At 43.8% G+C, this 21,326-nt stretch overlaps 1 protein-coding gene and 1 long non-coding RNA gene across 3 annotated transcripts in view; one reads left to right on the top strand and one right to left on the bottom strand.

The window, feature by feature from the left end:
* Window positions 1-48: 48 nt before the first annotated feature.
* Window positions 49-6,056, bottom strand: LOC147272548 (polyunsaturated fatty acid lipoxygenase ALOX15B-like). The gene is given in 12 exon segments (XM_086186276.1): window positions 49-548; window positions 686-786; window positions 2,466-2,587; window positions 2,671-2,804; window positions 2,806-2,841; window positions 3,660-3,746; window positions 3,828-4,031; window positions 4,163-4,306; window positions 4,404-5,004; window positions 5,216-5,420; window positions 5,516-5,677; window positions 5,822-6,056. Coding segments are annotated over 9 exon segments (1,044 nt in total). The 5' UTR covers window positions 4,500-5,004; window positions 5,216-5,420; window positions 5,516-5,677; window positions 5,822-6,056; the 3' UTR covers window positions 49-428.
* Window positions 989-21,326, top strand: part of LOC147272546 (uncharacterized) — a 73,825-nt gene continuing 53,487 nt past the window's right edge. Inside the window, exon 1 of one of the 2 annotated variants that reach the window (XR_015110284.1) lies at window positions 989-1,370. This is a non-coding gene — a long non-coding RNA (uncharacterized LOC147272546). The remainder of the gene's footprint in view (window positions 1,371-21,326) is intronic. The other variant, XR_015110261.1, reaches the window with a different exon arrangement.

The raw sequence follows: 21,326 nt of genomic DNA, 5'->3' as shown, positions 1-21,326 counted from the left end.
CTTAAACTAACGTAGCAAAACTGCATTTATTTATTTGTTTTTGCAGGCTGTGCATGTGCACATTTCAAGCTGTTTAAATGTTAGCGCAGCAGTTTAGCAGCTGGATTTTAATCCTGCAAACCAATTCGGTGTTTACTTCATTCAAGACAGGACTGACTACGCACTGCAAGCTTAAGTTATATGACACACGTTGAACAAAAATCTGAAACAGATGTCGCCATCGCAAATGTGCTATGTGGCGTTGCCTTAGTGGTGGCTGTTAATCGCTCATTCGATCACAGGCACAACCTAACTTCTAGTCAATATTTGCTCTCGTGATGAGTTTCTATCGAAGCATCTGTAAGATTAGTTTTCTCATGCATCTTGTCATTCTTTTTTCCAACTGTGTGTTTAATAAGCTGCAATTTAAGCCACTTCAATACTGAAAGCTATTCCACTTCTTTGTTAAGAGCCTTCATCAGGGTGCTTTCATTGGCAACCCCCTTTCTGGATGGTGGAGGGTGTTGCAAGGAGATGGGAGTGTTTGGCATCCACCCGCCAGAGTCATACTGAGAGAAAGGCATCACTCGTGGGTTAAAATGTGTATTTACCACTGAGATTATGATTTTATTTTGTCTATTTACAACAATAAACATTAAAAAAAAAAACTTTTAGAATCGTTCGGGGTACATTTTTAAGGGTTTACCTGTCCAGAGTTGACAGCAGCGTGTTGGCAGGAGCATGTGAAAATCACCATGGTGACAAACTTGACCAACTCCTCTACAGTGCTGAAAAAATAGGGAATACCTGCGGATTATAAAAAGAGGGAAAAAATTACTTGAGGTGCATTAAAACCCTTTATAGTCTCAGCATCTTATTTTATTTTGCAGGCCGTTTTTACTTTTTAAAAAAAAAAAATTTGCTTTCTCAAAAAGAGTGAAACAGCGCCCCTCTAGGTTGTAAAGGCTAATCAATGTAAGCTAACGAATGTGGTCGGAGAGAGTACTGCACCCTCCGGGGGACCAGGTGCCAGCCGGCATCCCCTGATTAATCAACCTGCGTCACGAGGCGACTCCGGCCGCTTGAATTGTGTGGAATTGAACAAAACGAACAACTTAAAAAACAACAACAGTGTAATTGTCACACAAGACAAAAGTTAAAAGTTAGCTGCTGTTGAGTTCTTTAGTTCTACATTGTTGCGAAGAAAGTTTTTTGGTTTTTGTTTTGTTTTTGTTTTTTGTTTTTTGACGGAGCAACGGAAGACAAGCTAACAAAGTCACTGGCCTACCCGGAGCTGCGGGACACAAATACGGACACTTCGACTCTGAAAGAATCGCGACTTTACCTCCAGCTGCCGTTCAACGAAGAGAAGGCGAAAGGACTTCAAAAACGTGAGTGTGATAAAACAAACAAACAAACAAAAACCTTCCTTCCGTCCGGCCGTGAATTCCTGTGTGTTTTAACCTCTCGCTGCAATGTTGTTGAGAGTTTGTTGTTGTGTTGTTGAGAGTTTGTTGTTGTGTTATTGTTGCTGCTGCTGACGCACGTCAATGATTGACCAGCTATGCATTGATTGATTTTGGTTGCCAGTTATTTGAAATTGTCATTAAAAATCTTTGAGGTGTAAGATGTGTAAGCCATGCATGTGCAATTTTTGTGATTGTAGATTTGTGCTTGTTGTCAACAGTGGTGGAAGTGTTGTCTTTAAATAATTTGCACGCACACACACACACACACACACATATATGTGTGTGTGTGTGTGTGCAAGAAATGATTCAGACTTTTGGTGCAGATGCTAATTTTGATATCAGCACGTAAAGAAATTCCCCCATTATGATCCTTAAATGTAATTATGGAATATTTGTGACAAATATAAACTCATTTAGGCAGGATTATATACAATTTAATGATGAATTTTTATCATCTAGAATTATGGATTTAAGTGGACATAATTATTAGCTCTACCAATGCAGGATGTTTCAGGCTGATGCTGGCAGCAAGTATTGGAGCTTGAAAAAACAATTTGAATGTGATATATCAGCTAATATTTGTAACTAACCCCAAGTATCCCTTTTTTAAAATTATGCGTTCTGTAATTTTGTTAAAAAAAAGTCTCTATCTGCCAATTTCGGATGTCTACTGGTAAACATGGTGGATCAGCATCAGCTGGCATTAACGGATTTTTCAGTTTCCCAGAGATGAAATACATCCCGGAATTTTTCTGAACACAATAAACGAGTTTGCCGTGCAACAATGGAATGGTGCTCGGAATTCAGGTCTGTGCTGTCGTTGGTTCTGATGATGCCGTGTCTGAGCCCAGCGCCGCTCAAACCAACACTTATTAATGAACTGGTTCAACCGGCCTCCCCTCATGGGGTGACAAGACACAAACTAAGCAGGCAAATAAAGAACGGTGAAAACGATCAAACCCAATGGTGCTCGCGATGCAGCTCAGCAGCCTGTTTGGGGTATTTGTTGTGGTGCACCTGTGACTTGGTGGTAGAGGAATCCGTGTTTAAAAATGTCCAGAATCCAACTTTGCAGCTCAGGGTCTTCTTGGACCTCCAGATCATTCTTGTAGTAGTGTCCCAGCAGTCCCCGCACAAACCTGTAGGAAACGCCTGCAGCGTCACGTCACGTTCTCCAAACAAGCGAGTAGACGTGTGAAACAATGAGAATGTCTGCCAGTACTTGTTGATGATACGCCAGAGCTGGAGCCCGTCATCCCGGTAGTAGTAGTTTGGCACAGCGTTGAGCCCTCGCTCAGCGATGTCTTCGGGCATACAGAGGGAGCTGTAGGTCATGGAGGACAGCGCCCTCCTCAAGAATAGTCACCATACCCTCTCCTCCAGACGCTGCAAACTACAAAACAGTCCAACATTTACGCATCTTTTATGAGAGGTGAAAGCAAAAGACGGATAATGATTTTGCAAACGCGACCGAAACACGAGTGACGCACGATGTGTGACTTTTAGTCTTTTTTTTCTTTTTTTTTTTTCCTTTTCAGAAAGTTGATGTTTTTAAAGTTTATTTCGCCAGTAGCTGATATTTGCGGACGTCTGTATTGTCTGGACAAAAACAAGTTGCTATGATATTCAGATTTCGTACGTGCTGAAAAAGCGCATGCAAATGTTTTATAAAATTGAAACCGTTATAAACCGGCCATTTACGGCATTTTTTTCCCCTTAAAGAACAGCTGATGAACAAAGAAGAAGAGATTCCAGAACAACTGGGCCGGTACAACTATCAGCCATCAGACCGATAATGTCACATTTTTAGGACGGCAAATATTTGCTGATTCCAACGGCGGTAGGGAGATAGTAGCGTCATCATTTTTTCGGTATTGGCCTTTGCTCAAAATCTTTGTTTTGCGATGAGGAAACAGTTCCGTCAGCATTCTTGGGCTTTTCAAATTCACAGCGTTTTACATGTGTTTTTCAGCAACCACAAAATGGAAGAAAAAAAAAAAGTGTTTTCATACAGTTAATATTGGCTGTCGGCCAAAATCTGTGGGAAAATATCAGCCTATTGGATATTTGTGTTGTCAGACACTCTGATTTGCTTGATGTAAACCTGCTTTTTCTTTCCAAATGTGTTGTCATACTGGTGAGGGTGTGTGGTTCCGGTTGCAGCGCGATGAAGCTGGCTCGGTCAGACTGATGGTTTCCTTTTTTCCTCACCTCTGTGAAAACGCCGGTGTCTGATATGAGCAGCTCCCGGGCTAAGATGTTGATCTGGAGAGTGTAGCGGGTGTGAGGCGTGAGGAGCTGAGGAAAAGAGCGAGTAAACACGTGATGCAAAGGGGATGTTGCACTCTTGAGGTCTGTTTTGACGGTTCAGGTTAATACCTTGTAGAGCGGATGCACCGTGGGAACGTTCCTCAGCAGCGACACTGCAAAAACCTCCGCCAGCAGGTGTGTGCGCAGCAGGTGGAAGTTGAGCTGATGCATGCTGAAATCTGCACTTCTCACAAAAGTCTTTGCCAGCAGCCAGTCGAGCTCCGAGTCTGTCGGCAGAAAGATGGGATTGTTTGCTCCAGGCTCCTGCTTCAGCTGTACGACACACACACACACACACACACGCACACACACACACGAGGGAGATGATCGATCATATTGCAATGACGCGTCTCTGTTCCTGTGTGGGAGGCAGCAGAACCTCAATGATGCACCTGTCAGATTACCTGAATAGCGATTGGCAGCATCTCATTGTGAGGATTTCTGTGGAGCAGGATGAGTGGAGCCATCAGGTACTGCTGCCGGCCGCTGACGACGTTAGCCTGCACATCATCCAGGAGCTTGTAGTCACACAGAAATATGTTGCCTTTCTGTAGGAAAAAAAAAATGGACATGCAGAACGTGTCAAAACATCCCTTTCGGTGGCGGCACAAATCAAAACAAAAGGACTAGTAAGAGAAAAATGACCTGCATTTCTGTCTGCAATCGCCACTGACCCCTGGGGAAAACCATGGCATCAGTGACGGGGAAGTTCTTAGGCAGGATGTCGCAGCGTCGGATCATCACGGGGTTGATGCCATTCAGAAAATGAGCAAATCAAAACTTGAAGCGTTCTCTGAAGAGAAATGTTGACAGTGCGGCGCCATCCACAATAGCACCTGCTATATCTGTGGTTCTCCTGGAGAACACCTCGTAAATTTGATTCATGTCTTTCCAGTTGGCGTTGTTGTAAGCCAGTCCTTCGAGCCTCAGCTCCAATAATCTGATAACGTCAACAAATGTACATTATTTTTAGACGCCTATTAATTGTTTGGAGAGCTGGATAGAGAGTCTGAGGACTCACACTGAGCCGGCAGTGTATGTGAACTGTGCAGCCTTGGTGACGGAGAACTGGACCTCCAGGGAAAGAGGGCTGTCTGCTTCCACACAGTGAGGGATGCCCTCCATGTACACCTCCCACCTGGGACAGAGTGTTTGTGGCGTGCAGGTTTGAGGCACATCATGCTGGAACGGAGAGGAAGTCTCACCGGTACTGCTCCTTTCTGTGGTTTAGCTCCTTCTCCCGGTACTGAATGCCAAGATGATGACCCTCTTGAGCGTCTTTCAGAGCTTTAAAAAAACAAATGTGTGTGTGTGTGTGTGTGTGTGTGTGTGTGTGTGTGTGTGTGTGTGTGTGTGTGTGTGTGTGTGTGTGTGTGTGTGTGTGTGTGTGTGTGTGTGTGTGTGTGTGTGTGTGTGTGCGTGCGTTCTCCTCTGCAACCACAATGTAAAGAACAAACCTGTGGCCTCTCTGAACCGGTGAACCTTGCTGTCAGCGATCCAGTGGTAGACAGGAAACTGGAACGTGTTCCCCTCTGGTGCTTGGACCTGTACGCTGGCGAGGAACCAAGAGTCCTCTGAGTGGGAGGGATCGGGCTGCTTGTCCACCTCTATCGGGATCAGCTTTCCAAGGGGAGCAGGAGAGGACATCTGGAAGACAGACACCTGGAGGAAGATGAAACATGAGATCGACTGGCCCCCAAACAACTCTTGCATTTTTTTGATCAGGACTCACAACTCCTTTGCTGAGTGGTCCCAACCTTGTATTGTTGCGGAGGCGGCAGTGGTAGCTCTTCCCATTGATGCCCACCAGTCGCATGTAGATGTTGTCTAAAGTGCTGGTCTGCTTCGAGGTTTGGGTGATAACAATCACTCCATATTTAGTCCCACCCATGCCATGGTGCATTAGAAACTTCTTTTGCCTGGAGGGGAGTGTGTCGTAGCAGAGTTTCAGATTCAGAGAGCCGAAGCTTTCAGTGGGTGGTTATGTAACTGGTCGGGCTGGGAACTGAAATTAATTTCCAGAATCGGAATCAATACATTTCAAACGCTAGCTGTGACATTACCATGAGGGAAAAGAAGGTTTTTCTGTTTTCCTCCAGTTCATAAACATGATGTTCATCTAGTGGAGAGAGAGACAAGTAACCATTACACGCTGTTTGTAAAGCTGACTGAAGAGAGAACCACATTTACTAGCATGACTACCATTTAGGTTGTGAAATACTCAGGTAACGACTCTTAGAAGAGCAGAGTTACTTTGTTATCTCAACATCTTTTTTTATGAAACATTTTGAAATTGAAATGGAGGGTTGACAAAAAGAAAATCAGAGTCTTTCAGTCGTATCAGCGGGTTTTGGACAACGAATTATTATACTTGCATGTCTGAATCAGCAGGTGGTGGCGTTCAAGGCTTCTGGTGGGGAAAAAGAAAAGCGATTAGTATTTGACGGTGAAAACTCGCGATGAAGCCTGAGTGAGATTTGAAATGTTAAAGCCACGAGGTGACGTGAACAGCAGGGCAAAGACGTCAGCAGTTATTGTCTGCAGCTGAGATTCATTCTAAAGGCAATTTTCAAAGGAGCCATTGAAGAAGTCAGAGGGTGGGTCTCTCCTCGAGTGACTCCTCAGATGGAGAGACAGAGGGAGGTAGGGTCCAAAGTGAAACTGCTGGACGCCTCATACCCCTTTAATCTACATTCTGGAAATATATTTGATACATGAACCTTTTAATCCCACGAGCACGATAAACTCCAGGCCTGAAGTAACATGAGACGCTGTCAAATTAAGTTCTGGGTTGGCTCCAAGGGGGCTGTTTGCTTGTACTGAGTTTCGCGCGGTTGCAAGCGGTTGAGACACAAACTGTCAAAATAAGGCAAGTTAATATATTTAAATTGAAGTCAGAAGAGCTGAGAGCAAACTTGGACGTCATGTTATTACGTTTACATCAGATCGTCTCTGCTTCATACGCAACATTTTACAACAGGAAGGAGGAGGAGGGGGGAAAAAAAAAAGCAACATTCAACTTACCACTCGGTAAGAAATGTGGGCAGCTTCCTCAACGGAGAATAATCAGCGCAGGATGTTTGTAGTTGTCTTGTGTATCGTTGCTACTGCTGCGTGGAAAGCAGCCTGTGTCATCAGGGAGGATGGCGAGCTCCTTACTGCTGCAGAGAGCGTGTCCGAGTGAGCTCTCAGTCTACGTGTTCCTCTGCCTGGAATAAAAGAAAAAGTGAAAGTGTGCTGCCTTCGCTGTTGACTGCCAGGAAGGTTTTATAAGGTCTTTTCCTCTTGTGCTCCCGGAAAAAAAAACCAAAAAAACATAGTGAGTCTCATTTAGCAGCATGAATGCTGCAGGGACACTGGCCTGTAGTTCTGCAGTTGCTCAGGGTTTAATGCTGTTTTGACCCTTATTTATGTCATCAATCTACAGTTTATTAAAGATGAGCTGAAGTGGGGACGAGGAGCATCTCCGGCACTTATCCTGCACCGGGAGACAGTCTCAGCTAGACAGGGTGAGAGGTGGGGCGGCGCATCAGCAGGTTGTCAAGCAAAACAAAAGAGCATCTGGATAAATACAAGTTTTCTGTCAAGAAGCAGGCTCTGTCCCCTTAACGCACCAGCAGAGTACAGGACAAGGACATAGTCAGGATGCATTGAGATCAGGGACCCACGTGGGATTTTTGCCATCGTAGGAGTTGCTGTTGTCAGTGTCCGGCACTCAAGGGGTGTTCTGACCCTGAACCATAACAGCCCACATGTTGGTGGGCCAGCAGCGGTGGCAGCTGTCCATCTCCTCCTTCTGGTTTCCAGCTCAGCTCCTCCTTCCTGCTCAAAAACTAACAACAGGCTCTTTGTGCTGCCTGCAGTCTTCCTCTTCTCCCCTTCAGCGGTGAGCGTCCTCCACACTGACTGGGCAAAAAAAAAGGCCTCCGCACATCTGGTGTCAGCTGCAAAAGCAGCCATAACTGCCATCCTTTCCCTCTTTTCCCAGGAACCTTGTGCAGACAGCATCTGGCACTCTGTCATCGCATTTTTCTTCCCTCATAGTTTCTATGAGTATTATCTTCTTCTTTTCCTCGAACTACAGTACCACATACAGCCTCATTGTTGTGTGGGGGCCCCGCAGCCAGTAACTCAGAGCTTCATCACCGGCCTGTAAATGGAAGTAGGTGCTGGTTTGCATGCCGATGGCAGCATGTCGTTATCGCACAAGGTCTGAAAAATGTCCTTAAATGTATATTAGTCTGTCTTGTTTTGATCTTCTGCTTTTAAGTCTGACTGACTTTGCACTGGAAAAGCATTAGTCCCCATCACGGGGCGGTGTTTTACTCTGAAATGGTTCCAGGCAGCCATGTTGGTGGAGAGAAGCTACCGGACGCTAAATTTCTGGTCTCTATAATGGAGCGGTGCTACCTGAAAGTTCATTGCTGACAGTTTGTTGGTTTCCATGGTAGATGTCTATTATCAATGCAATCAATAACATCATGTGGCCAAATTGCCAACAGGAGGTTCTGGCAGGACACCAGTGAAGAGTATTGTTCCCCTAACAACAGAGGAGGAGAGTAGAAAGGAGTCTTTGTGGAGTTATCCTTACTAAATTGACAAGGCCTTTTACAGCCTTTGATACGGGGCTGGCTGCCTCGTACAATGGAAGGCATATAAATTTGCAGATGTCGTCTGGAAAGCTCAAATGTCAGAGCTTTTCACAACAACGCCGGGGCCCTCCTGCAAGAGGAATAATTGATTGCTTCACCTTTTTGTCTCCAGCCAAATATTCATCCACAGGAGGACAAAAAAAAGGGAGAGATGAAAGAGCATCTCCTACCAATGACTTGTGCCAAATAGCACAATATCAGCTACTATTTTACAGGCTCTTATAACACACACACACACACACACACACATAATTATGCAAATCAGCGATGCAGCGCTGGCCTCCTGCATCGATGTACTTTCCAGTCAATATTCCAACTCCTCCGCTCTGGCTGTCGCTGCTTTGCGGGCCCTAAGGAGGAAACCAAGAGCGACAGCAGCAGCAGCTTCGTACCTGCAGTTCCACTGCTGAATCTACCTTCGAGGTGATGATCCTCACTTGTCGGACTTTGACAGTAAGGCACTTTAAGCCCAGGAGAGCTGATGCACATGGACCTGTCTTAGTAGAAGTGAATTTAGTGTGTGTGTGTGTGTGTGTGTGTGGGGGGGGGGGGGGGGGGTAGTGTCCATCCAGCCTGCTCAATAGTGTTTCACTTGTTTAGTTATTTTACTCTGAACTGCTGGGTTTCTTGTCTGCACACCAAATGTACCTCTGGTACAAGTAAAGACGTTTCTTTTTCTCCTGTTTTGATGGAGATTCCAGGAGGAGGCAAGATGAGGCGAACTTGATTCTTTGCTGTGGCAAGACATGGATTGAAGAGGGAACAATATGAGCATTTATGAGGAGATCCTGATCTATTTTGAAGCAGGATACACAGAGGATGACCTTCAAGTTTTGGAAGTTTAGCATGCAAGATGGAGGGATGCTAACCTGTCTATCCGCTGCCATTCATTGTGCTAAACTAACTCGCAGTCTCAGTGCCGCTATTGCATGGACAAAGGACAGAGGGAACCTTCCTTCGTTATCTGGAGATAAGTTGGCGTGTTTCTTTAACTTGCGTAGATCTGAAGGTCTGCACGTGGAGAAAGAGGCTCAGTCTATCGACGGCTCCATTGTTGGTGAAATGACAGTGAGTCACTGGGGTTGCATTGTTTTTGGCAGTGGAGCCAACAGGTGTCTCTGTTTAGTGAAAGGTAGAGTCACTACCACAACACACACACACACACACACACAGAGTCACACAGTCCTCTTGAGTGCGACAGTACCTTTCTTTCTGTGTTCAACAGCTTGTGATAATTTAGATTTGACTTGTATTGTTACATTGTGTCTCCCTCTTCTTTCTCTCTCTCTCTCTCTCTCTCGTTCCCTTCAAAGCCCTAGCCATTAATTTCCAGCCTCTGCAATTTTCTTCTCCAAAAGCAGAAAAGACCCAAAGAAAAGGGAAAGAAAGATGACAAAGACAAACACAAGACTCCTCTCTTTACTCGGCCCTGTTATTGTACAAAATAGCCAAGCAATAATTTTTGTCATTGGTTTACCCCTAAAAGCCCATTTGACGTTGGCTCTGAAAAGAAAGCAATAAAGAAACCTTTTCAGTGGCGTTGAATGAGCGGAAGGAGGAATGAATCCCTTTGGGACGATGCGACCGGAGAGGCCTTTTTATTTTCTTTGCTCCGGTAATCAAATGGAGCTGAAATGAAAATGGAGTTTTCTATGAAAATAGGGCCCTTTGTTGGCTTTGGATGGCTGGTAATTCATAAACAATAAGCCAGCTCCTTTTGTTTGGGTTATAATATATTCCTGCTGCTCTGAAAGAGGTCTCTTTCTACTCACGCGCACACGCGCGCACACACACACACACTAACTGAAGCCAGGGTAAAAGCCAAAGCGTGGCAGAAAGGGGAAGAGAGGAGGAGAGAATATAAAAGGAGGCAGAGAGGCAGTCTTTTCATTCATCCTCCTGGCTGAGAGGCGGCAGGATGCTCCTGAACTCTTCATCGTTCATCTATCTGTCAGCCTCTTCTTCTCCTCAAAAACAAAACCCTTCAAACTTCAAGGGAGTTTAGACCAACAGGTGTGTATGGATCAGTTTTCTAAGCCAAGTGTGTTTTTCTTCTCAAAGTGCAACACGCTTGCTCCTCCAAAGAAAGATTCTTTCTTTCTTTCTTTTTTTCCTTCACTTGGGAATATTATGGACTAAGGCAAGAGGAAAAAATATGCCAAGTGAGGCAGGATGGGAAAGAACAAAACCACTGATAACGGATGGAGTCATGGTTTTCTACTAAGAGGCATGTCAAGAGTCTGCATGGTTTCACACTTCAGCCCAGACAGAGGAGCCTGAGGGTGCAGACATCTGTTGTCACGTCCGTTTTATTCAGATTGTCATTTGAAGTACATTTACTTCCAGGAGTATCACCCATATTTGCACTTGAGTGAGGCTGATTTGACAGTATTACTGAAGGTTATAATCTCCCTCTAGTCAGTGGAGTTCCCCTCTTACGTTGATGGATTTTTGTAAGTTTTGAGAGAGGCTTGCTCACTGTTGATGTGAAAATCCCTCGTGCACCCTCTGGAAGAGACTTGAACTTTGCTGGTGAAAGCCGGGTACATTTGGGATGCTGTTTCGAGGTGGATATTTGCACAAGTGTGGACATGGATTGAGCCAAGGTGATGTAGGTGCTGCTTTTTCCATATTCCTTGTACTTTCTTATGCAAGTGTGGTCCTCTCAGTAGCCGGGTGTGCAAATTACCCTTACATTTGAATGCAAGAAAGCCCAAAACAGATGATAAATTGGGGTGCAGCAGGAGACGGGTGTTCAATTCCCCTTTAAAACCCCAAGTTACTTCATTGTAATGAATGGTCAGTTTTAGGCCCCTGAATCACAGTTGGGTGTTTAAACACATGGTTTTGTCAGGGCTGTGCATGCACCACTCACACTGCTGCAGGACTCCATGCTCTCAGTGTTTCGTTGCTCGATGCAAGGGTACGCTGGAGTTCACCGACAGCCTGACTAATCTCACTCAATCGCTAAAGGGGTGCTTTGGGCTCGGGTGTCAGGCAGAGAGGGCCGAGAACTGTCTGGAAATACTGGAAACAGCTCCTCTACTGGCGACACAGCAACATCACAACACCAAATTCACTCTGCCTGATTCTACTTTGTCTTCTCATGGTACTTTCCTGTGAACCCAACAGGCTCCTGACTATAGCACAGCCAGACTTTGTCCTCTGTTATTTCTCTCCCTTTTTCAAGCTAACTCATGTTCTACCCAGCCAGCCGAGTTTGCTTTTGACAGAGAAGTTTCTTCTCATTTCATGGTTAACTGTGTTCCAAAAAAAGCAGGGTTGTTACTGGAGAACGGTCTCGTTGATTTGATTGACAACGGCAGGGAGAGTTTAAGCGCTGACTGCCATTCCACTTGATGTTTTCAAGGTCCGTCTAGGAGTTGCTGTGATAGTATCAAAAATGCTGCAGCCGTTAAAAGGCTTCTGTGGTTGTGTGATGTCACAAGTGTACGAAGATGGCTCCAGACATGGCCCCATGCCCCTGAGCAGGGCCCGTGATCCAGACCCAACTTGTTGCATCAACTGGGCCCACTTGAAAGCTCCCGATTGAGGAACCTGCCGTTCCCACAGGGCCGGGGTGGACTCTTTACTCCTCCCGCTGCTAAGCTAGTAGAACAGTTGGTTTCGTCAACAGAATCAGAGGTTGAAACGTGATTTTTGGCGATGCAACATAAACGCAAACATGTCGATGCCACTTTTGTCACAGTTGCTTTTCCAGACGTGGTCATGCTGAGACGTGCGACCACCGGCGTCCCTCAGCTGAATTAACATGAACTGAACCGCCGCAGTTGACGGAGCAAATGTCTGTGCTGTGACCGCTTAACATCGGTGAGAGTTTCAGCTAAATCGGTGTGTATTTGCTGATGGGTATTTATCTTTGCGTTACCAAAAGTGATTGTTGGACTCAGCCGTTACACACAATCCCGACTGTGCTCAGTCCCAGGTATTTGCACCAATATTTACTATGCATCACATTCTGCATTTGGATTTGAAGACTTGTTCCCAGCTGGTGCAGGTCGGCGCTGCCAGTTGGTTAAAAATTCCCACGAGCCTCAGGAGAGCCCATCGTCAAGCTCTAGGTCTGAGTGAGCTACAAAACATTGTTTGTTTAACTTTTCTTTTTAACCTCTAGATAAATAGAAAAGGGTCTTAACTGACGAGCAATGTTAAGAACGGCTGATTTTAAGATTTGCTGTTGCTGACTCACTTTGGACAGAAGCGTTTGAAAACAATACCAGCTTTAAATTAAATCAATGAGCACAGTTTTCTACTTTTCAGATCAATACCTTGTCAGAAAACATTTCTAAGTGTGGTAGAATAGCAAACAGGCGACCAGAGTAAGTAATTTCCTGGCAAATACGCCTTTATTTAATGTCGTTCCAGTAAAAACACGCATGACTGTTATGTTGTTGTATGTTGTCCAATAGGAGATTCAAAATATCGGCATGTATGTCATCAGGCTGTAGCTTCAAAATTGTGTGATAATATTCATCTGCCACATTGAGAGCAGCAATTTTCCGATTCAGTGAGGGTGAATTCACTTCTTCGGGGCGATTTGTGAAATGTGAGCTGCTGTTACTCTTTTAAATCCACAAACTATCATCACGGTTAATTTTTTACTCTGAAGAACAGAAGACTTACAGTGGCACGTTAGTTGTAAGATGCAGCTTTTAAATCCATTAAGCCAAATTTAGATGGGAATGATGCTGATGGAAGAAGCTGTGAGTCTTAATCCGTCCACTAGATGGCAGCACAGTCAAACAGACAGGAAGCTGGAGGTCCTGTCGCCACTATGAATGAGGTCCAGGAAACTTTTGGACTTGGTAGTAGACATCATATATCACGTATAAATTTATGGAATTATAAAATTTAAGCTTCTCCAATCGCCTCAAGAATAAAAACGTTTCGTTTCGTCTTGCAGGTAACAAATTTTTCTCTCGCTTGAAGTGAAATACAGCAAAACAGCAGACATGGAAGGTTGTCAGCAGCGCAAACACTCATCATCAACAGAGCAGCACCTCCTGAATGCTTCCAAGTTGGATTTTAGCCACAGAGATAGACTTCTGGTTGTTCTGGGGAAAAAAACCAAAAACAGTTTGCTCGTCTTTTCTTCAACTCTGCTCAATTAAGAACCAATACATCAAACACAGCCTCTCTCCTGTTGGAAAAAGTAGTAATTCATGATATATTTTCTGCTCTAGGACCTGCTGTAATTTCATCAACTATAAATATTTTAACACAAAGTGAAACCTGTGGTTAAAATGTAACTTTCTTCTGTGGGTTATCTTGCAGGAATGATCTTTTTTTCTTTTTTTTTTTTAATCATTATTTTTTTTTATAGGGGCCAGTGCTCTCCTAATCTATCCAGGAGTTTTAAACACTACTTTCCTCCCTCTTGTTCCATGAGCCTCCACTAGAGGGCGCTTGTTATCCACCTTAAGTCCTCAGAGAGGCGTTGAGGCCTGCGTGTCTATAATCCTCCACGAGCAGCCATTTAGCAGTCAGCCTGATCAAAGCGTGTTGGTTTGCCCCGTGTGTGGGCGACTGCATCAGTCCACAGGCTGTTGTGGGATCCAGCCGGAGGACGACATCATTATAAAAGTCACACCAGGAGGTGACACTCAGGTGTTGCTCTCTTCTGATGGAAGCCACCACCAAACACCCCCCCCCCCATTCATTAATTGGCTGTCAACTGTTTTATCCTATAATTCGTATTTTTATAGATAAGATTGACAATAAATTGACAGCTGGATCGACTTTGATGTAAATCTGTCAAGGATGTATTTTAAAAAAAATATATATTTGGATTTTTTTTTATAGAAATATTAGGACGTTGAACATGGACAGGAAATTAAAAGCATGACTGCGCTCTTGTTTTTTGCTCATTTTAATATGAGACAACGAAATGAATGATGAGGAACTTAACGCGGTTGTTTAGTCTTCATCAATCAGAGCAACAGTTTAGGAGACGATGAGAGGGACATTCACACTTCAGATAATATTGTTTTTGTTGTAGTATCCCGTCAGATACTACTAATCCCACATCTCGCTGGATTGTGTTTCGTGAAAAGGATATTATGACGAAAAATAGCCTTTATACCAAATGTGTGCAGTGCTGAAGAGATTGAAGTATCACTCGTCCGCTGTTCGCACGTGCTGGTGTTTCTTTGGCTGTCATTTGGACGAACAGTGGCATAATGGCCCAACGAGCTTGAGTGGAATAAAGACTTCCATAACCTGAGCTGCTGGCATCGCACCCGAAAACGTCTGAGCTGTGACGGAGCAGAAACGTCGCTGTCAGAGAGCGTCAGACAATAGATGGCGATTATATGTCCGTTATTATTTTGTTACTGGTTAATCACATCAAGAGTACGACTGTTGGCGTGTGCGTAGTCCGTTGCGGCGTTATATATTTCCTCATGTGATCGTTTCCAGTCCACATCAAATGAGCGTTTACATTTTCAGCAAATTAAATGGACAGTAATGTTTTAATAACTCTAAATATATGTGAATAACACACGAAGGTAAAGTTGTAAACGGAGCATTTGAGGCGATTAATCCTATTCGACAGCAATAATAACTTGTTTGAATGATTTTTTACGGAGTATTTGAAGATATCTATTTTTCCGGGTTTGGTTTATTTTTTTTTTTTATTTTTTTTTTTTGGGGTGGAGATGTAAACAATCCAACCATTTCACACGACGATTATTCTCCACTCTCTTTTACAGTAAATCTTTAATCAGTCGGTAAAGCTTTTTCTGGTTTGACCTCACCGCTCCTGCCATGTCCTTACAATTTATTTTTTTACTTTTGTCCTGGTGTATTGTTGTCAAATACATTCTCATTTATGTTTTTTTTTTTTTTCTTCCATTCAAACCTGAGGTGACAGCATCAGGTGGAGTGAAAGTGTGAAACGGTCAGGTTTTTATACACTCATACTGATATTTCACTAAATGAAGCAATGGTAACAAATAAGCAGCTCTTCAGAAGAAGAAGAAGAATAAAAAAAGAAAGGCAGGAAATGTACCACCAACACAACTACACAAATTGTTTCTAAAAATAAAGCAACAAACATAAGTGGCGTGGAGCGTTTCAAACCATTTGCAGAAAAAATAGAAGATGAAGGAAAAAAAAAAAAAAAAAAAGGGTAACCAGTGGGATACGAGAGCCTTCCTGTGGACTGAATTGCCTCAAAGTGCCAGGCTGCTATCAAACCGCGTTAATGTGATGGATATCTGGCATTCGGCATCCATTCGCCACGCAGTAAACATACGAGCTGACAAACAGAGAGGGAGAGAAGGGCCTCCAGCGCCGAGCAGCTGCTCTTCCGCGCTCTGCTTCTAATGCACTGACGGATATAGCCTGGGTTCAAGTACGTTTTATGTAAATCACACAGAAATAAGCATACACACTTTCTTGAACTCAAATTATGCAAGTTCTCAGCAGCTCACTTCTCTTGTGTGTCACGGTGGAACATGTCGCACTGTTGCTTTTGCTTTTCTGTTTTGTTTTTTTTTTTTTGGTGGGGGGGGGAAGTCAGTGTCGGCTATTTTGTTGGACGTCTACAGCTTTGTGTTTGTTTTTGCTTCTGGATGATTTTTTTTTTTTTTTTTTTTTTTACCGCGCTCCGAGTGATGAGAGCAAACATCAGGTGCTTGATAAGAGTCCCACACGTCAGGGTTGAACTAGCCTGGTTGGCAGGCAGTTGTGTATCGTTGCAGCAGTGTGTGTGATCGAATCTTTGAGTAGCTATCGGAAAAAAAAGTAAAACTTTACACATTATTGACATTAAACTATTCATTTGTGTCCTCACTGATGTTTGTTTTTTCTTTAAAAAAAAAAAGTCAGTCGAAGAGTGTATTTTGATGCATAAGCATGCCTTTTCCTTTTTTTTTTTAGCTAATGTGGCTACCTTGCAAGCTAATTGCTATCATGCAGCTGATAAATCGCTCTTCCTTTACAAGCAAATCCTCAACTTAAAACGTTCATGTACAGCAGCAGCACCTTTGACTGAGCTGATTGATGGAGGATCAACAGCTCATCAACTTCTGTAAGTGATCATTTCTGTAATTTGGTTAAGTGTAGATTTAACGCTTAGCCTCCACAACGTGCCGGTTTCCTGTTGTCTCCCAGCGAAGTAGCGTTGATTAACTGGGACAAAACACCTACGAGCTGCACAGTGGCCAGTCATCGTCCGTCCCAGCACTCTGTTTGTGTTTATTTTAATAGATTTCCAAACCATCGGCGTGTCAGCGCTCCTCCCACTCCACCCCCCCCCCCCAGCAATATGAAGGAACTACGCCCCCATCATCACACCAGCATTACACAAGATATTCAGTTGGACTAAATGGTCATGCCAATTACATTGATTTTAGAGGGGCTATGTTCTTTGCATTAGTGGAGGAAAATGGACTGCCATTTTCCATGTTGTTAGCTGGAAATTAAGAACTGAGCTCTCCTCAGGGTCCATAATGGATAGAATAACAACAGCAGGCTGCAGCAGCTCTACACGCTGTATTTTTCAACACATCTTACCTAATAGCGGGTATTTTTTCAATATATTTCTATTTACATGAGCTGATATACTTTTGGCCCCACTTGCTGGCCGTATTGTTTTATGATTGACTCTCCAGACTCCCCAATCAATAAGTCTGATCAGTGTTATCGCTGCTCAGCATGCAGTTCCAACACTGACGACGTTAAACCAGGTTACCACATTTGCTTTGCTGCATTGTTTCATTTTGCTCCTTCTAATAGTGCTGTGACTTTTAAAAAAAAATTTCCTATATGATATAATGCAAACTGAGTCAAGCCCCCCCCCCCCCCCAAAAAAAAGTTCACAGCCTCTCAAATGGGAGTGTTTGCTGCTTTTATCCCTCATGATTAAGAGCGAACATCATTTTGGTACCGCTATACTACATTACTGCATTTCTGTCCATCTAGGTTGAAGATCCGATAGCCTGTTTAGCCCAAGTGCATTAACATGCAGCAGTTTAGCTCAACCTCGTCTTGAGTCAACCCCCATTGATGGATGGGAAAGTTATTGGTCTTTTACAACTAGTAATTGATTGTTTATGAGCAATGCAAGTCGTAACAGGCTCATTAATCCTTTTTATACCATATTTTTATGTAAAAAACAAACAAAAAAAAACCCAAAGGATCCTCTGTGCCAAAAGTACAATAGACAATGAATGTAAAACCCAGCCACCACTGATATGGTTAGACCTATGAGGGTAGTAAATACACACGCGCGCGCACACACACACACACACACACACACACACACACACACACAACCTGCCTACCTTGCTGGAGTACCAGTAAGTAAGAAATCAAATGTCATTCTCGGGGCCAAATCGATTTCAATCTCTATTTTTCAGCTTTCTTCTCCCAAAATCTATAAATGCAGCTCTTAACACCGGACTGAGAGCTGGGTGAGCAGAGGGTTAAAGGGGGTCTGGGGCTCTGTGGGGCTTGGGTTAACTGCTGTGTCAAAGTGGCTTTTGTCCTCTGAACGGCAGCGTTGCCCGAAGTGATGGGGAAGGTTTGAATCTACATAGAGTGTTTTATCTTCCGTCATCTTTGCAGAGGAGGAAAGTTCTCTCCACCGAGCAGAGGGATGAGAGAGGATTACAGGCCTTGTCACTCAGTAAAGACAAATATCTGGTTGTATATGTTGCTGTTGTATGATCAAACTGCATTCAGGCCTTATAGCTGGCAATAACCTCAACAGCGATGCCTCTCCAGCCACGTATCATAGCTGTCTCACAACAAGCCTCGCCTCAAAATACTTTCTTAATCCATTAATTGGCGTGGAGCGGCATTCGGGGCAGGGCTTTTTGTTCAATATGTTTTTCAGAGATGCATACTAATCATATAAAGTGATCCTTTGTACTCAGGTTGACAGCAGCAATGAGGGCTTTTAGACACACACACACACACACACACACACACACACACACGCTCACACGCCGAGCCATGTGTCTGGGAGCGCCAACGGCAAAATGAGTGTATTATTTTCCCTGAAGAGTGTTATTTTCCTGTCAAGGCTTGATGGCAACGTGCCAACATATGTGACAGGGACCGATCATCCCTCCTTCATAGAGTACAGGGGGTGGGAGGGGTGGTGGAGGGGGGGTGGTGGTTGGAGGGGGGACGGAGTAAAACAGACGCTAGGTTTCCATCCAGGCATTTTAATGCAAATTATAATACAACGAATATGAAAAGCAGCGTGGAAATGGCTATTTCTAATGAAATTTTGTCACCCCAAAAGGAAAAAAAAAAAGTTTGTTTTTGCTGGAGGTTTGAAGTTTGATTGGAGAGGAACCTTGATTGAAACCCTTTTGATGCTAACTGTCCACCCTGATCTGCCAACAATGACGGACCGCTCTTGACCCAAATTGTGCTGTTATAGTTACGTGTCCATTAGTTGGTTCATTAAACTGCTGTCAGGCGATTTTGCCAACATTAAAAGGTCACTTAAATGAAATTGCAATAACATTCCTCTTGATGGGAGGAGTTTTTTTTTTTTTTTGGCAACGCAGTTACTGCAGATTGTATGAACGTGGATGTAGCCTGTGTGACATCATCCAGTGGTTTGTGGGTCCCCCCACGCCATAGACTGCTTTATCGTATTTATTTATTCTAAACATAAAAGCAAAAGCTTTGAAACAAGTCATTGAAATTGGGAACTTAACTGAGATGATAAATCTAGAATTAAATGTCAGCGCCCTCTGCTGGTTTTCCTTCAGAATGCACGTTCAAGGCAGTGCACCGTCACTTGCTCAGTGTGTGGGGCTCCTGCTCAGAATGTTAATTGCTCGTGTTTTATGAGTTAAACAAGCTTGCAGCCGCGCTAACAGCTCCGAGGCTGCATTTATTCCCAAAGGTGATTTGAGCTTCAGCGCTAAAGATGCTAATTACCCCTGAAGATAAAGTGAGGCTGATGGAAAAGGAGTTATCTCTGATAATGATTGTGGGAATTTCGTATTGAGTATTTTTGAAGAGCAAAGAGATGGATTGTGGTATTTGTAGTGATCTGCTGTAGGGCTGCAGCTGTGGATTGTTTTAGGAGTAATCCATCGATTATTCTGGCGCTTAATCGGGTAATTGGATAAGAAGTATCGCGCTTTCTGCGGGTTTTTTTTATTACATTACTTTGCTTTATTTAAGAACAATGGTACGATACAAAAGAGAAAATAAGACAAGTCTCTAAAAGGACAAGTATGAAATTCTTATGAAAAAATACTAAGTAAAGTAATTTTACTTTGACTGTACTTTTACTGTTTTTACTTTTACTTTTTTACTGAAGTACAAACAGGGTCCTACAGAGGATCGATTCGCCAACGTGCCACCTTTTTCTCCACTTATGAGGTTGCGTATCTGTATTTAGTAATCAAAAAACACCAATCAGAGAGACATTAAAGTACAACGAAAGCAATAAAAATGTCGATTTTTTTTTTTTTTTCAAAAAAGGGGAGCAATGACATGCAAGATTTTTCTTTGTCATGAAGTATTTTTCCATTGTGGTGTAAATGCGTTAATGTAAGTAAAGGATCTGAGTTCTTTTTCCATCTCAACAGGTCAGTGCCCGGTGTTTCAGTGACTCTCTGTGGCTCAGTTAATAGTGTTTTATTTATGGCGGCCTGCCACATTAAAACACCGGCACCACGACCTGATTTTCTACTGTTGGAGACGCTCACCTTTTCAGTCTGGTCTAGATGGTATCCCTTTATTTGCACAACTCTCGCAAGATTTGTGTCCTTTGTTTATACTAAAATCATCAAACTCACACGATCTTTCGCAGGTCTTGGGTTCCCTTGTCGACACGACCCTCTCTGTCTTTCTGTCAAACTACTGACGGCGTCCGCGATTGCTTAGTGATCAGTCCGCCCTCCTCTCCTCCCCCACGTGTTCACTCTGCTCTGAGGAGGTCTGGCAGAGAGACTCAGACTCTCCTGCCTGTTGTGAAGGCCTCCTTATGCAGTTGTCCAAGCTTTTGGTGCACCTGGTTGGTGTCGATGTCATTCACCGTCACGGTAGTTTGGACTGCCTTAATAAACTCCGTCATTAACAACAAGTCTCCTCCACATGCAGATTTCTGCAGTGAAAGCTGAATGGCGGGTGAATTTATGCACGGAAAACAAAAATGAAAGTGAGCTCCGTTTTGGAGTGACTTTGTAAAACATCCTGCTGATGAAGCAAGTCAACTGATCAGAGGCAGGCAGGGTAAGAGATAGGAGCTGACCTCCTGTGTGTGTGTGTGTGTGTGTGTGTGTGTGTGTGTGTGTGTGTGTGTGTGTGTATACTACATGCGCACGTATGGAGGAAATGCATTGATGCAGAGAGGCGAGACGCTGCAGCCGTGCGATAATAAATTATGTCAAAACTTAAATTTAAGCTTATCAGTACTCTGGTCTTGAGCAATTCAGCTGTTCCATACCAAATTTCAGTGCCCACCTGACACGCAAAACAAAGCGCAGTTCAGATTTAAATGAGGCTTCGAGGAATTTTAGTGATCAGGTTCCTGGAGTTACTCTAGGAATCGTTTTCAGCCCTAATCTGCTGGTCACATGACGATGAGGCCGCCTCAGACTCCAACCTGTTGCTGTGCTTAGAACCACTCAGACCTTTTACAACTTCTTGATGTTTGCACATCCGGGGTCCTCTCATCTTTTGAATAGTCATCAGTCATGCAAAGCTGTTGAAACCTTAAATAAAATCCACTCCGGTCCTTGTGGGATTTTCTTGCTGCAGACTTAATTTGGATTTCCACTCCACGCTCGGCCTCAGTAATCTGATCTCCTGAGCCAGCTCCTCCTGAGAGGCACACAGTAGCTCGCAGATCAGCGCTACTATTCAGAGCCGTCTGATAAATAACAGCCGCCGCTGATCAGATGATAGCGCGTGTTAA

This window comes from Aulostomus chinensis, chromosome 1 (genome assembly GCF_037954235.1).
Source record: "Aulostomus chinensis isolate RoL2024-O1b breed Wild chromosome 1, RoL_Achi_v1.0, whole genome shotgun sequence".
Classification (NCBI taxonomy): Eukaryota; Metazoa; Chordata; class Actinopteri; order Syngnathiformes; family Aulostomidae; genus Aulostomus; species Aulostomus chinensis.
This window is presented reverse-complemented; position numbering and strand designations above follow the sequence as displayed.